Below are 16,928 nucleotides of genomic sequence, written 5' to 3' on the forward strand. Positions count from 1 at the left end.
CCCGCCTCGCTGCCGCCTTCGCCCGCTCGCCCCCGGAGGGGCGGCGAGCCCCGCGCCCCGGCTGGAGGATGTGCGCCCCCGCGGGCCGCCCCGCCTGAGCCATGCGCCCCAACGGCGGCGGCGCGCCGGCCGGCATGGAGCCCCGCGCGGCCGCGCTCTGACTCGCTCTGCGCCCCGCGGCCGGCGGGCGGCGGGCGGCGGGCGGCGGGCGGCGGGCGGCGGCGGACGGACAGCCGGAGACCGGCGCCGCGGGACGGAAGCGAGCGGGCGCGGGCGCCGCGCAGATGGCCGGGGCGAGCGAGGTCTGAGGCTCGGCTCCCCGAAACGTGACCATGTGGATTCAACAGCTTTTAGGACTCAGGTGAGCCACCCGGCCAGCGCCGGGGTGCGTGTGGGTGCGTGGGTGCGTGGGTGCCGGGCCGGGCCGGGCTGGGCTGGAGCAGCGCTCTTGTCGGCGTTGCACACAGGGGACCCCCTCCCCGCTCCCCGCGCCCCGCTCCCCGCTCCCGCGCCCCGCGCCCCGCGCCCCGCTCCCCGCCGGCGGCCGGAGGGGGTCTCGGGAGCCCGGCCGGGCCGCGGTGCCAGCCCTGAGCTCAGAGCTCCGCGACCCCGCAGGGAGCGGCCGGCTCTCCCGGCTGCGTGCGTCCGGGTCCGGCCAGGGGCGCGCGCCCCAGCTCCCCGCGCAGCCGGGCTGGCTGGGGCGAGCCCGCGGCTCCAGGCGCCAGCAGCGCAGTGTCCTGGCCTGCCGCCCCGGCGCGCCTCCTCCCCGGGGCCCGCCGAGCCGTGGACCCGGGGCGGGGGCCAGGGCTGCCGGAGAAAGCTAGAGCTCCCCCGGCTCCCGGCTCCCGGCTCCCGGCTCCCGGCGAGAGAGCCTGGCAGGAGGAGTTGGAGGAAACCAGAACCCAACAGCCACTCCGCCCTCTCTCCCCCTTCCCCGGGGCCCCAGGGCTGAGCAGGGGCCGCCTGGGCGCCCAGCTGCCGATCCAGCTGTTTGCCGGTGACCTCCGGGCCCGACGGGCGCGCACAGCTGGCGGGCAGCTGGGGCGAGCGACGCTGGGGCTCGGGGGAGCGCGGGCGGGCGGGCACCCCCCACCCACCCACACGCGCAGACGCCCGCGGGCACGCCCCGGGGCTCGTCGGGGTCGGGGCTCCAGGGCCCCTGGACCCCGGAGGGCGCGCCCGGGACTCGCGGCAGGGGTACGCGCGAAGACCCTTCTCCGCAAACTTTGCCCGCTTGCTGTGGAAGTCGGGCTTTGGGGCCGGGCGGCGGGCGGGCGGCCTGCGGCCCGGGAGGGCACTGGCGTCTCCTTGGCCCGGCGGCTGCCTCCGCACCGTCGCCCGCCGGCCTGCCGGGGGCTTCTCGGAGCTGGTGCGCGTTTTGGGTCCCGGGTTGCAACCCAAAGCAGGGGACGACGGAGGCGGAGGCGGAGAAAGCGGTGCGGTTCTCGAGTTTGTCCACTGGGATGCACTGCGCTCCCGCGCTGGGGAGGAAAGGCCGCCCGAGCCGCCCCCACCGTCGCCCCATCGGAGCTGGGGGGAGCGAGCAGGAGGGAGGATCGAGTGCGCGTCCTGATTTTGAGAAATCGGGAGAGGTCGGAGCGCCCCGAGCCTTCTCCAGCTACCCTTGGTTTACGAGACCACCCCCACCCCGGGGGAAAGACTGCTCTTAAAACATCTAGCGAAAATTGTCAGATGTTATTATCCGCCTTTTTCTGGAAAGCGGCATTCCTTCTCCTGGTGGCTGGTCTTGTTTGCCAGTGTGGGCTTTAAAGGGTTAATGGCGAAGCGGATCCTGTTGGGTACTGGCTGGCCTGAATCGATACCGTGTGCTTGGACTAGATAACGTTTAGGCTCCCTGTTCTGGAACACGGACAAAATGGAGCGGGGCAGCCGTGCCTGGTGACCCTTGCAGGTGCCCTGCCATCCGCCTCTCAAGTCTCAGCCAGCCCCGCAGGGCCTCAGGAAGGACCACCCCGGGCCCCAGCCTTGGCTCTGGGGGCCCCTCTGGCTCCCAGATGCTTCCTGAGCTACTTTCTGGCCGCCTGGCTGCTGACTGACTGCTGGGAAGTTATGTGTGCTTTTTTTTTTTTTTTTTTCCCATTATTACTAAGTTGCTAGATTGAAAGATTAGTATATTTTGATAAGGGGAAGAGAAGAGTAAATACCATGGAAGGAAACCTCTGTGCTGGTTCAAAATTCACTAAAACAGTTCCTCTAAAGCATCCCCAAGTGAGATCTCCTTGGGATTTTGCTGTAGGAAATAGTTCTGTTGGTGATTTTGAAGTTTGACCTTTTGTGGGTTTTTTTTTTTCCTTCAGTGTTAGCACAAGAGATTTTCTGTAAGTGTGCCTGTAAGGACGAGCTGTCACCCATCTAGGAGACTGACAGGAGAGAGCTCCGTCATGCCTGGGAGAGCCATCCCCTGGCCAGCAGAGGTGCCTTGCCAGGAGGGTCAGTGTTGTTTCCCCATCACACCAGGCAAGGGTAGTAATAACAGTAACAAAGCCAGGACTGCTTACTCGAGACCTGGACATGCACTTCTTCCTCGATAAAAACCTGTCACCTTTGCTTACAAGCTCACCTGGCCCTCCAGGTGAGCACTGGGCATCTTGCTGCCAGGCTTCCAACCTGGTTGTGTCAGGCAGTTCCTGACCGGGAGCCCAGGTGAGAGGGGGCAGCCTGGGCATCACCTGAGTCCGAAGCTCTGTGCTCAGGCTCCTGAGATGAAGTCTGGGCTTGGTTTTTCTGCTTCTGCGTTTGACCGGAGCTGTGCATGGAGCCTTTTCTTCTCACGAGGCAGAAACAGATTGAGTCTTATTGAGCTGTTTTCGTGCCTTTTTGGCGGTAGTTGTATCAAAGCACTGAGCACGGATAAAGGTATCTCTTGAAGGCAGCCAGGAGCTTGACCAGCTGCTCTGGAGCTCAGACATAAACGAGCACCGAGCCCAGCGTGGAGGGGTGCTTACTCAGCACGCAGCAACGAGTTTGGCTGCCTCGTCGTGGTGGTGAGTGGCCTCTGGGGCTGCAGCCCACAGCGCCCGCAGCTTTGTCAGGGGCTGGGAGCATTTGCTAGGTGTCCTGGGGCGGGCCTCGGCCAGCCACCGTCACGGCTTCTTCCCGGCAGTGCTCCTCGGGGCTGCTCTGCATGTTCTCCCGCCCCAGGGCCCTGGGTGTGCGTGTCTGCGTGGGGGTGGGTGTGTAACTGAGTGCTGTGGCTCTCTCTTCTTGTGGGGTGCTTTGCAAGTCCCCCGAGCTCTGGCCGTGCACGCGGTACCATGCTTGGGCCTCACCATATGGACCCAGCGGGTGGCCTGTCACCCTCCCCGCCTCTAAAGTCCAGGAGCTGGGGCTGTGCAGAGCCTTTAAGAGGACGGACGGAGTCAGACGCTCTGTCCACAGACATGGCCCTCCTGGTGAATCCTGGCTCGTGCCCATTTACAGCTGCTGCTACCAAATTGATTGCAGCCGGAATCCACCGAGTGTCAGCGGCTGGGATGCTCATCAGGGAGAGTGATGCTGAAATAAATGGCCATTCTGAGAGGCAGCTCAAACCTTTCCACCACTGGGGTGCGTCCCCCTCCCCTCATGCCACGCCCACCCTGGGGATCCAGCATCCACACGGAGGAGGGGCCGGCAGGCTCCTCCTAGTCCGTCCCTTCTGCTGATTTATTGTAATCAACTGCTTCCTTTCCTTCTGTGCGTCCAAGAGGGTGATAAGTAGGGAGCAGGGCAAGCCAGCTCCGAGCGGAGACAGCTCCATGCCTCCCTGAGATGTCTGTCTCTGCACTTCCAGAGGGGGAACAGCCCACTTCCCCACCGCATCCTGCATCCTCTTAGCTGGGGTCGTTCAGGTGTCAGTGGGAGTGGTGGCAGCCCCGCCCGGCCTCGGCACCCCCCAGCCCACTGGCCCCGGGCACTATCAAGATATCTGGCACGAACGGGCTGGGTGTGCTCCCTGACGCCTTTATTTCCCTGGGCCTCTAGTGGGAAAACTCTGCTGCCCAGCCGTGTGGATAAAAGCTGCCCCCTAGGTCACGATGAAGTGGGTAAACAGCAAACCCCGACCCACCCGTGACTGCCCAGCCTTCCAGAGCCCAGGGGCTCCTGTCTGGGGTTACGTAAGAGTCATCTGCTTTCCATATGCGTGGTTGCCAAGTTTTCTTCAAAGGGCTACAAGTCAGTAGAGACCAAATTGGATGTAAAGATTAGCTTGGAAAGCCAAATATATCCTTGATCTAGATTTTCATGTTTGAAGTCTGGCTCGAGAGGGTTCCTCTTGCCCGATGCCAGTCAGACTCGAGGGGGAGCAGGAGCCGGGCTCACTGGAGCTGGAACAGACAGGCCATGGGGCCCACCGACATTCTTTCTCTAAGACCCCCTTCCAGGAATTCACAGGAGTCGGTGAGTCATAAGGCTGCCGAGTGGGGAGTGGCAGTTACATAACTCAGATGAACTCTCAGGTAATAGAAAGTCAGAGGCTGCCGTGTGCCCATGTCAGAGCTTCGGGGGCCCTGGTGTGGGGTACCCCCGCTCTCTGAGCACATCAGGGCTGGAGCAGATCTGGCTGTCTGGAGGAGACCCCCTCACTGGGGGCAGTGCCCTGTACTCCGGCAATCAACGAGAAAGTGTAGGATATTTCTTCAATGCCGAGTCCCCGAAGCCCCTTCCAGAAGATGGTGTGGGATTCATTCCCTTCTGCTGCTGGGGTGGGGGCAGCTGCCTAGGTATCTCCCAGCAACCTCTGCACGGGCTGAGTTAATTGGGGCACCTGGCAGGTGCGGAGAAGTGACCTGGGGAGCTGTGCTGGGCCTCCTCTTCTCTTTGGCAAGGGCCCCAGGGCCAGTGACAATTCAGAAACCCAGCATTCCTCTGTGGGGGTCTTCAGCCTTATCAGTATCTCCGACGTGGCCGAAAGAGAGCCCAGGGCAGGGGCGGCACGTTGAGAGTCGCATGTTGGCAGAGGCCAGGGTCCTGCGGCTAGACTAAGGGGACTTGGTGTTGGCGGGGAGGAGCTGGGGCTCGTATTTGCATTTCCATCCCCTGCGTGTGCTCTGCAGAAGGGTGCCACTTTATTTCTTCACCCCCGCCCCCCACCCCTCCAAGAAAAGGTTGGTGGCAGCCATGCTGGTCCCATCTGTGCCTTAGCCTTACAGCCTGCCATTCACTGTGCTTACTCTGTCCACTCACTGGGACGTCTGCCATTTGTTGCACTTTCTCTTGGGTGGCCAGCCAAGGAGGGCTGGCGTGGCAGGGCCTGCTGCAGCTCTGCCCTCCCACCATTTCCAGTCCCGTGTGGGCACTTGCCTGGGCCATGTGGCTGCTGAAGCCTGGTCTCCTGCCCTCCCCAGGGAATCCATGCTTGGGCCTGTGACAGCCTCAGGGGCCTCTGGAAAGGGCAGCATCTGGACCTTGTAGTCTCAGTGGAGACTGAGGGGGTGGGTGTGTCCACCAGAAACCCGTGTTACACCAAAGAGGAGTCCTGGTCTCTGCAGTATGGGCTCATGAGGGCAAGGACTGAGTCTTATTCTTCAGGAGCTCGTGAGAAGAGTGTGTGGCACACAGCAAGTGCTCAGGAGATGTGTGTGCATGAGTAAATGTGTCTGCCTGGCTCAGTGCCCTGGCTTCATCTAGTCTCGCCCTGTGGTTACTCGTCCTTAACTCCACACTGAAGCTTAGGAAAAGAATTCACAGCCAGGTCCACTGTGTGTTTAGGCCCTGTCCTGCCCCAAATAGATAGACTACTTCTTCCACCTGACTTACTGAGGCTCAGGGTTCCACCATTAGAGATTCTTTCCTTTGCTGTAAGATTCCATTGCATTGGAATGCAGACATGTCTAGCAAAAACAGTTCTATTGAGCTCTTTCAGTTATTAACAGTTCAGTAGGAGTGAAAATATATGATTTTTAAGTGTCTGGGAGGAAGAATGGGTATAGATGGGAGGAGAACATGAAAGGTGGTGGCACAGGTATGCCAATGGGATTGAGGGGAAAAGGCATCACCAGAGAAGGAGATACGGGGTGAGGGTGGGCTTGGGGCCAAATGCAAGCTATTAGCCTTACAACTGCAGAGTCTTCCCTTCCCTTTGGCTTTCTCAGGGACTGGGACAGTTCATACCCTTACTGGGGACTAGGGAATGTTAAATCGAGACAGAGCTTGGCTGAAAAAGAAGGTTCTGGTCAGTATGTGAGTCCACAGGTGGGCAGGTAGGTAGGTTGGTAGGTCCTGAGGACAGGCAGTGATGTGTACAAGTCTCTGGCACTTTGGCTCCTGTCCTGAATGTGAGCTACAGAATTTGCACTGGACTCCGATAAAACATGTCTGCTTTTTTATGAACGTTGAGGTATAATTGACCTATGACATTATATTAGATTCAAGTGTCTAGCATAGGGATTAAGTATTCGTATATTGTGAGATGGTGGCCATGGTGAGTCTAGTTAGCATCCATCCCATCACACAGTTACAGAATGTTTTTTTTTCTTGTGATAGGAATTTTTAAGGTCTGGTCTCGTAGGGATTCCTGGGTGGCTCAGTGGTTGAGTGTCTGCCTTGGATTGGGCTCAGGTCCTGATCCTGGGGTCCTGGAATCAAGTCCCACATCGGGCCCCCCACAGGGAGCCTGCTTCTCCCTCTACCTATGTCTCTGCCTCTATGCATGTGTCTCTCATGAATAAATAAACAAAATCTTAAAAGATCTGCTCTCTTAGCAACTTTCAGATATGCAAAGCAGGCAGCAGACTGGTGGGTGCTGGGATGGGGGTGAGGGCATGGGCAAAAGAGGTGAAGGGGATCAAAAGGAACAGACTTGCAGTTATAAAATAAATAAGTCCTGGGGTGTCAGGCACAGCAGCATGGCGACTCTATTTAATCACACATGTCCACTTTAGATGTCTTTGTAACATAGAGAAGATGCTCTGATCTCGGATTTCATTCATTTCATCCACACTTTTCACTCACTGCTCAATCCTTGCATGCCTGGGGGGGGGGTGGCTGACCGTGAGCAGGTGCCCTGCAGATCCAGAAGTGAGTGGGTTTCTCCTCTAGAATATGTGTGAGGATAAAGATACTGTTAGCATCGGGGAGACCAGCACTATCCAATAGAAATGTAACATGAGCCACCTTTAGGGTGCTTGGTAGCCTCATGGGGCTGCCGATTGTCATATCGGACAGTTTCCTGGGGAAGCACAGACATGAGAAAAGTAAATGTTTTAGAGCCTGCCAACCCCCGCTGCCCCACCCATATCTAGCTTGGGCACTGGTTCTCGTAGGTATGAGCCCTGAGAAGGGCCAGGCTGGCTGGCTCTCCTCCCCATTTGACAGTGGACATCTGCGGAGTGCCAGATCTGGGCCTGGCTGTGCCAGTGCTGGGGGAGAACGTCGCACCAGGGTTGGGGCAGCAGCTGAAGAGGCCGGAGATCTCAAGCGAGAGAGAGCCGGCCAGTGAGCATGGTGCTCTTCAGTAGCTCCCACCCTGGATTGTTACACGGAGTGACAAAGCCTGCTCACTTATAACGGAGTCTTGGAGGCCAGGGGACAGTCAGTGGAGGGGTAAGATCAGCAAATAAAGAGCAAGACAGAAGCCAGGCTACCTTCCAGACGGGAGAGCTGACCTCCTAGAGGGATGGTTCTAGGGTTCTGTCCCAGTGTGCCCTGGAGCCAGCACCCTGCTGGAACCAAGCAACACACCCTGGGGTGACAGACGTCCCAGTGGCTTCTCTGACAATGCACATACACCAGACCTGTGCTGAGGGCAGGGCCTTCATCCTCTGCCCTGCACTCAGCACTTAGCACCGACACGATGCTGAGAGTCTGTGCCACCCTGGGCTCGTGGGAGGAGGAGAGATGGTGAATTGCCAACGTCTGGTTCCAATGAAGACACTTACAAATATTCTTGCAGATATGGGGGTGTGTATGTGTGTATATGTGCGCATGCGTGTGTGCGTGTGTGCCTGTGTCTGTGCCTATGTGTGCGTTGGGCATTTTGAGGACCAGTGGGTACCAAAGCACTTAGATCAGGAGCTCCAACTCCAGGTGAAAAGAACAGTTTTTAAAACAAAACTCCTCCTGCAGAAGGAAACTTGCTGTGTTCACACAATTGAGAGTCTAAATAAGAAATGATGGAACACGCCGCATCAGAACTTGGCTGCTGACAAAAAAAAAAAAAAATCCGTAGCAAAATATTAGCACACAAAATTCAACAATATATAAAAATATAAAAAGAAGCTTATATCGTGGCCAAGTGAGGTTTGCTCCGTGGATGTCGGAATGGTTCTGTATTTGAGGATCAATCACGGTAATCTATCAAATGAAAGGCTAAAGAATATCATAGGATCCTCTGCATTTGATAAATTCAAACCTATCCATGAGAAGGCATGTCAGAAAGTCAGGAAATAGAGGGGCACTTCCTCAGCTTGATAAAGAACATATACAAAAGCCTACAACTAAGTTCACGCTTAGTGCTGAGAAACTGGAAGCTTTTCCCCTTGAGATGAGGAACAGCCGGGGGTGTTTCCTCTCCTCACTCTGATTCAGCATAGTGCTGGAAGTCCTAGCCAGTGTGACAGAGGAAGAAAAAGCAATAAAAGACATACAAAAGGGAAGAAATAGAACTGTCCTTATTTGCAGATGATTGTCGACATAGAAAATCTTATATAATCCATTAAAAAAAAAAACTCCTCGTATGTTGGTAAATTGAACACCAATAAAAATTAATTTATTTAAAAAAAAAAACTCCTCGAACTAATGAATGAGTTCAGGGAGGTTGGAGGATACAATAAATGTATAAATATGAATTGTATCTTCCTCTGTTAGTAATGAACATGTGGACACTGAAATAAAAAATGCAGTGCCATTAACAGTCACCCCCAAAATGAAATATTTCAATGTAAACCTAACAAGTAGTGTTATGCTGATGACTCACATGCTCAGAGCAACAGGGTGCGGATGGAGGAGATGAAAGGAGGTCTAAGTGATGGAAAGTCATACCATATTCATGGACGGGAATACTTAAGGAAGGAAGTCACTTCTCAAACTGATATAGGAGGTTAACATAATTTTTATCAATATCCCAGCAAAATATTTGCACAGGTAAGATTATTCTAAAATAAAGGACCTAGAAATACTAAAATAGTTTTTTGTTTCATAAAGATTGTATTTATTTATTCATGGTGGGGGCGGAGACATAGGCAGAGGGAGAAGCAGGCTCCCCACAGGGAGCCTGATGTGACACTCCATCCCAGGACTCTGGGATCATGACCTGAGCCAAAGGCAGAGACCCAACCCCGGATCCCTCCCCCAGGGACTCCCTAAAACAGTTTTGATAAGGTAATAAAATGAGAGGCATCAGTCTGATGACCAGACTTATTATGTAGCTGTCATATCAAGACTGTGTCACATTGATGGAGGGATAGATTATCAACGAAACAGAGCAGAGAATCTACAGGCGGACTCCCACAAATATGCCCAGCTGATTTTGGTTAAAGGTGTTAATTCAGTGGAGAAAGGGTAGCCTTTTCAACAAATTGTGCTGGAACAATGGGACATTCAAAGCCAAGAGCAAGCAAACAAACAAGAATCTCAGTGTTAAGTCTTGTACCTAATACAAAATTAACTCGAAATTGGTCACATAATTACATGTAAAATGTAAAACTAGGAAGGCTTTAGAAAAAGAAAAAAAATGAAGTTATTCACGATGTGAGACTCAGCTGACAGCTCTTTGACTTGCCACCGAAAGCACGATCCATAAAAGGGAAAAAATGATAAATTGATTAAGATTTTATAAAATTATATATTTTATATAATTATGTATTTTATAAAATTATAAGATTTTATAATTTTCTCTGTGAAAGTCTCATCCAAAAGGGTGAAAAAGACACTACAGAGTGGGAGAGCATATGTGCAAACCATATACCTGAAACAGATCTAGTATCCATAAGACAAATACCTCTCAAAACACAATCCAGCTAGAAACAGGTGAAACCATGAAGGGACATTTCAGTGAAGAGGGTAGTCAGGTAGTCAGAAAGTACATGGAGAGATGTTTGACATCGTTACTCATTAGAGAAATGCAGATTAAAGCCACAGGCATCACTGCTCATCTATGAGAGTGGTTAAAATGAACAATACTGACAACACCAAGTGCTGACAAGGATGTGGAGAACCTGGGTCTCTTGCATGTTGCTGGTGGGAAGGTAAAATGTGACCATGCAGTTGAGCTTTTCACTCCGGGGCATTTATGCCAGAGAAATGCAGACATGGTCACCCAAAATCTGCACACCTGTTTTATGGCAGTTTTATTTGTCATAGTCTCAAATTGGAAACTACCCAGATGCCCTTCACACCGTGGAATCGTGCCCAGGCATAGCAATGAAAGGACCGTTGATACACCCAACAACCTGTATGAATATCTGGAGAGTGATACTAAAAGAAAAAGCCGATCTGGAAGGTTGTGTGCTGCATGATGTCTCCATAGCATGCTTCAAACGGTGAAATTACAGAAATGAACAGGGTAGTCATTGCTAGGAGTGAGAGAGGGAGCGGGGAGTACCAGAGGAGATGATATGGGCCACGCGAGGGATCTTGGTGGTGATGGGGATGCTTTCTGTCTTGATTGCATCGATGCCAATATCCTGCTTATATTATTGTACCCTAATTTTGTAGGATGTGACTGCTGGGGGAACCCCGTAAACAGGGCAGGTTCTCTCTGTTATATATTACAGTGCTCGTGAATCTACAATTAACTCAAAATAAAAATTTAATTAAAAACCAAAGAGCCTCTACTTATCTGCCAAGATAAGCAGAGTGTTGGGTTTGTGTGTATACCTTTCAGGCACCGTGTTTTTAGATTTAATGACAGTTGGGCACTGTGGAAATGGGGAAAGGGGTAAAAACATTATGGAATTTGCTATGTTGTGGTTCTGCCACATTTTTAAGAAAATACAGTAGCCTATGAACGGTGTTGCTCATGTTACCAGATCCATCATCAGTGACAGCAATAAATGACCTGGTGCATATTTATTGGATAAGAAGAGCTGTCCAGATTCTTGTATAAAGCAGGTCAGCTCTGAAAATAGAGCAACCTTTTTGGGGACAGTCCCACTTTCCTACCCCGGTACGTAGGGTGGCTTCAAGACCATGCTCCAAAGATTTTAAGTCAAATACAGGAACAGTTGGTTTCTTGTTTCTAGACGAGTAAGACATGAGCCTCCAGTTCTTGAAGGCAGAGCATTGGTTTGTGGCTTTGCTGTTTTCATTTTATTTTGGTCTTTATGGTAAAAGAATTGCAGTGTATTGTGTGTGCACACATGTGCATGTGTGTATACATGTGTGCATGCGTGCACATGAGCACACGCACTCTGTAAACATTTGTTGAATGGTGTCGGTTAATGCAGCGGGAGGCTCTACCTTGGATTTGACTGTGAGCTTCTGAGACACCCATGGACTAGACCCGCTGTCTTTCTCTCCTTTCAGGTCCAACTGGGAGGTGCTGGGCCACCGTAGTTCCCAACCTTCTCATAACCCAGGCTTTGTGCTGATGACGTAGCCAGGCTACATCCTCTCAGTCTTCAGGATCCCCGTGATGGCTCTGTGGCGTGGGCATTGTTGCTTTTATCTTACAAAGTTGGAGACGGAAGCTCAGAGAGGTTTAGTGACTTGCCCAAGGTCACAGAGCTAGCCAGTGGGAGAGCTGAGATTTTGACCCAGGTTTCACGGACTCCCAGGTCCACTTGTGCTCCTCCCATGGCTCTTTATGGTTCCAGTGTTTTATACAAAATCTCCTTCTTACTCCTTTGGTTAAGTTACACATTGCCCTCTTGGGACAAACAAAACAAACAAACAAACAAAAAACAAAACTAGAAGGACCTGCTTGCTGCGATGTCAGGCCAGCACTCTGAGGATCCAGCTGTCCTTGTGTCCAGCAGATGCTGGAATAACAGGTCCTAATGGCAACCAGAGTTTTGGGTGCAAGTTTTATAGTCTAACTGAGAGATCATTTTGTGGCCAAGAACTGATGAAATGTCATGAAGGGGTGAAAACACGTCTGTGACACAGATACTGTTATTCAGTCTACTTAATAATTAAAAATAAATGTGTCACCAAATCCATGGAGGCCCCTCCTGAGAGCTCGTGTGAAATCATACCGCAGAAGTTAATGAATGAGCCCATCGACAAAGCTGGGTTAGTGTGACACAGGTCTGGGTAGCGGGATGGTCTGCCGTGTGTGTGTGTGCACATGCATGCTTACTTCTGGATTATAATTTATATTCTGTGACATTCACCCATGTTAAATGTACGACCCAGTGATTTTAGCAAATGTGCCATGTGTGCAAACATTTTCGCTGTCCTGCAAAGATCCCTGCTATTTCCAGATAACCCCCATTTCTACCCTCAGTCACACGCAACCGCTGGCCTGACGTGCATCTCTGTAGATTTGCCAGTTCTGGGCACTCCCTGAAGGCAGAACCAGGCAACGGTCCATTGGTTTGGGTAGCTTTCTTCACTGCGCCTTCATCCTTGGGGTCTCTCAACGTCGTAGTGCACTTCTCTGTCCTCTGCCTTATTTCTGAGGGGCACTGCATTTTTGGATGTACTATAGTTGGTTTGTCCATTTGCTGGTTAATGGGCACTTGGCTTCCTTCTGCTTTGTGGTTCATGCACATAATGCAGCTGTGAACACCGCTTTCATTTCTCTTGGCACCCCATGTCCTCCGTGGTCATAGACGGAAAGGCTTCGAGGAGCTTCGAGGAGCCCCTTATATCACCAAGTTGGTAGAAATGCACGGGGCAGGGGTCCAGGATTCCACCTCTGGTTTTGGATTTGTTCCTTCCCTTTGCCCTAAAGGAAGAGCTGACTACACACAAGCCATTGTTTATTTGTTCATTTTTCATTTGATAAACATTTATTGAGTGTCAACCATGTCTCACTATGGTGCTGCGTCCTGGCGAGATAAAGAGCAGTACAAAGCTTTCTGTTCTGCCTTGGTGCAAAGATACCGTGAAGAGGAACATCTGAGTCATTAGAAGGGCTCCTGGCTCACCTGGGTGTGGTCACCCAGGCAGGAGGAGGGTGTGGCCTGGGACCAGAGCAGAGGGGGCTGGCAGGTGGCCCTGCAGCAAGTCCCCCAGCCCCTGAGGCTTCTGCTGCGTGAGGGTGGCCTGGCTCAGGGATCCAAGGGAGGCAGCTGCATATCTCATCGTGGGCTTCCTTCCAGAGGGACAGTGCTGCCCGTTTAGTTCATCCTCTGGGGTACCTTTTAGCAGAGGGCTTTAGAGCATCCTTTCAGATGGAAGAGATGGTGCCGAGTCCCTATATGGGCACAGGACAGCGCTCACAGGAAGCTTCCCTGAGGACAGGTTAAGTTGAATTATAGGTGCCACGTGCATGTTCCAAGGTGGGGTCAGTTCCAGGGGGATCTGGGAGCTTTGAAGAACCTGATTTGATAAAAGGAAAAGGTGAAACGAGTATTTACCATTACGTGGTGAGACAGCACATTTGCCAGTTGTCCCCGAGCCTGGGCTCCTGGCATCCCTCCTGCACGGGTCCCATGTGCCTGGACAAGAATAATGGCCATGCTGGCCCTGGAGGGCCTTCGCTCCCCGGTGCCAACTTAGCAGCTGGTGTTGAGAGCAGGGGCATCCCAGACAGACCTCTACTGTGGGACCAGTGTGAGTGGTGGTCGCTTCCTCGAGCCCCATGTTGAGAAGAGATCTGAGTTCTCCTGAGGCCCAGAGGGAAGTGTCCTAGACCATTCATCATATCTGTGCTGGGTAAGGGATGGGGGTGTCAGAGAAATTTCCTCCCTCCCTCCCTCCTTCCCCAGAAGGACGGACAACAGGGCTTGTGAGTGGTCATGGGCTGAACACCTTGATGGAGGCCCATTTATATTAGTGAGCGCTTGTGATTATGGCGTACCAGGCACTGCTCCAACACTTGACGCATCTTAACTCATCCCTACGACCCTGCTGTAATGTAGACGTTTAATGATGTCCTGATCCCCAGGGAGGCTCAGAGAGATTGAGTGATTTGTCCAAGTCACACAACAAGGAAATGACAGAGCCAGGACTCACACCCAGGCAGCTAGCAGTAAGAGCTACTCTTACTGGTCTAGAAGACAATGCATGGGTGTTGGTTGTATTGAAGGAGCATGATGTCCACCAGGCCCAGGCAGGTGGCAAAATTGGGGATTTGAGCCCAGTGTGGAGGGGTGGGGTCCTTCCTGCCTGGCTCAGCGTGGAGCACGCATATGGAGGCCCAAGATACAGAGATGAAAATGACACATCCTGACCTTCAGGTGTTCTGAGCCTAGTAGGAAAGATGATGGTTTAGGAGTGCCCATGTGACAACAGAAGTCTCTCCATGTGGTTGGGGGGCCAGAGCCCTGAAGTCAGGCCTGCCTGAGGACCAGCTGGGGAGCCACAAGGAATGAATGCCGCACGGTTGGCTGCAGAACCTCCAGACAACACTCTCCTGCTGGGAGTGGGTTGGGAACACTGTCCTCATACAGTCAAGGATGGCCCTAGGAAATAACTGGCGATTTGGGGGAGGGAGCAGGTCAAGTCCATGACTGCTTTTCTTTCCCTAGAAAACATCTGGTGACCTCCACTACCGCTCTGGCATCTAAATAATGCAGCTCACCTTTCGTGAGAGTCCCATCACTGGCCTCCTGGACCTGTGATCAGAAATAAACCTTCTTCTGTGGATTCAATCTCCCAAACTGTTGCAAAAAGCCATATTAGGCGAAGGTGGAGAAATTGCCCAGGGACAGCCCATAGGCTTGACGTGCAACTACTATTTTCTAAAACTGACTTTTCTAAAACAGAATCAGTTGGCAGGCAGGGGCCTTATATCTTGCCTATTGCAATGAACCTCCTGAAACCACAAGGCCAGCCTTGTGACAAAAGCCCCAGTCTCTAGACCCGCTGAAAACTGTGTTCCAGCACTTGGCAAGGAGAACATAATAATGAGGAGGGAAAGAGCCCACCTAGGAGTCTGCTTTCTCTCGCTCCCCCCATCCCCTCTTTTTTGTAAAGAGAAAATGCAGGACTGTACCCAGATGCTGAAAAAAGCTGTACTTCCTGCCGAGGGACATGGTGGCTTTCAGAATGCAAGGATTCTTTAGGGAGCCAATTATGCAAGACAAGAGTAAGCATGTTTATTTTTACGACACCGCATTTCAAAATCCCAGAAAACGTTGATGGAATGGCCCCATTAGGCGCCTGGGTCCCCCCCGATGCTGTGGCATTACACCTTGCAGTTTGCAGGGGGCATGTGCAGGCTCTAAGCGAAAGCTCCACACTGGGCTAATTTACTGCCCGCCACTACCCCAGAGGTCTCTTTTAGTTCCCACATATCCAGGTTCCTTCTTCCCTCAGCATTTTTCAGGATAATTTGATTCTCTTCACAGAAGCTCGATGCTCAGAAACCCGGAGCCCCAAGCTCACTCTGATGGCATCTGTTCCTCAGGTTCTCACGTCCACGGTGACAGGGGAGGTCAGAGCTATGGTTTTGTAGCACCAGCTACCCAGGTGATCCCTAGGATTGCAGCCTAGGCTGGCTCTGGGCCTGGTGGGGCAGAAGGGCAGAGTCCCTTCTGATGCCTCTATTTAGCAGACAGAGATGGTGTGCCCACTGCGTGCAGGTGCTGTGCTGGCTGGGGAGACAGGAGAGCCCGATCCTGACCCTGTAGGAACTTTTAAGGGGAATGAGGGCAGAGGTGCAAATGAAATTTCAGGAGCCAAGGGGAAGAAGCATATAGCTCCACCTGGAGCAATTGGGAAGGCTTCATGGAAGAAGCAACACTCAACTCCCATCAGAAAGAATGAGAAGGAAGATGCATCTGGGCAGAAGTGGCAGGGTGGCTGCTCTTCATCGAGTGCTTCTGGTGTCTGTGCTCCTTGGGGCATGGAGGCACCCAGCAGCTAGTGACTTGCTGAAGACTTCCCACCTCTTGGCTTAGGGGGGAATCCAGGTGCAAGGCGTGGGCGGAGCAGGTGCATTTGGATCAGGCTGTAGGTTTTGCACAGCTGAGGAAGGAGTGTGTGTGGAGCACCAGAGGGAGGAGCCTGGACAAGCCAGCAGGGCTAGCCAGGACTTGGGCTTCTGTCCTCAGGCTGGGAACCTCAGGAGGTGCCAGGGGCAAGCGTGCTGCTCCATTGCCCCAGTGTGCTCAGGTGTAAAGGGAAAGACAGATCCTGGGGAGAGAGGTGAGGAGGAGAGTCACTGAGAGCAGGGGAGTGAGAAGATCTATGGGAACCCCTGCCCCACAAGCAGAGTCTGCTGCCCTGGCCAGTGAGTGCAGTCCTCTGCCAGTCCCCGCAGAGGCCTCAAAAGACCCCAGGTGGTGAGGGGCTCAGGACAAGAAGATAGTCTGGCCAGGTCCCTCAATCAGAGATGTGGCTGCCTGGCCATCCTCCAGCTGTTTTCACTCAAAATTACTCTTCCGAAAAGCGCTGGCTCGAGACCATATGGGGGGACAGCACACAACTCGCTCCAACCACCCCACCTTTCTCCCTGTCCCCCCCCCCACCCGGGAAAAACCCATCCCATACTCAGACTGTGCTCAACCCATCCTGCCCACCCTTGAAATGCATGTTTTCATTTTGAGAAAAGACCCAAGATTCAAGGTGTCAAGCAGCACCATCAAGTCAACATGGGATCTTTCGGTAGAAAAGGGGAGCTTTGGGGGGAATTTGTTTCCCCCTCAAATAATGTGGTCAGGGTGGCAGATCTTTTTGTCACCTATGGGTCTAAACGTGTGTGGCAGTGAAGCTAAAGTAGCCTAGGAAGAAAGCTGTGTGTGTGCATGTGTGTGTACATGCATGGAGGGTGTATGTGTCAGTGACTATGGGTTTGTGTGTTGTAGAGTATGTGTATGTGTGTGTCTCTGTGAAGGTGGAAGTGTGTATGTGTCAGTTTCTGTGTCTGGGTACCT

General features: G+C 52.8%; 1 protein-coding gene across 1 annotated transcript in view; it reads left to right on the plus strand.

Annotated features, from left to right (window-relative positions):
• The first annotated feature begins 229 nt into the window (after nt 1-229).
• The window catches only part of AJAP1 (adherens junctions associated protein 1), a 115,620-nt gene continuing 98,921 nt past the window's right edge, over nt 230-16,928 (plus strand). The window contains exon 1 of the mRNA XM_041769811.1: nt 230-361. Coding sequence (XP_041625745.1) covers nt 333-361 — 29 coding nt within the window. The 5' untranslated portion in view covers nt 230-332. The remainder of the gene's footprint in view (nt 362-16,928) is intronic.

This window comes from Vulpes lagopus, chromosome 10, assembly GCF_018345385.1.
Source record: "Vulpes lagopus strain Blue_001 chromosome 10, ASM1834538v1, whole genome shotgun sequence".
Classification (NCBI taxonomy): Eukaryota; Metazoa; Chordata; class Mammalia; order Carnivora; family Canidae; genus Vulpes; species Vulpes lagopus.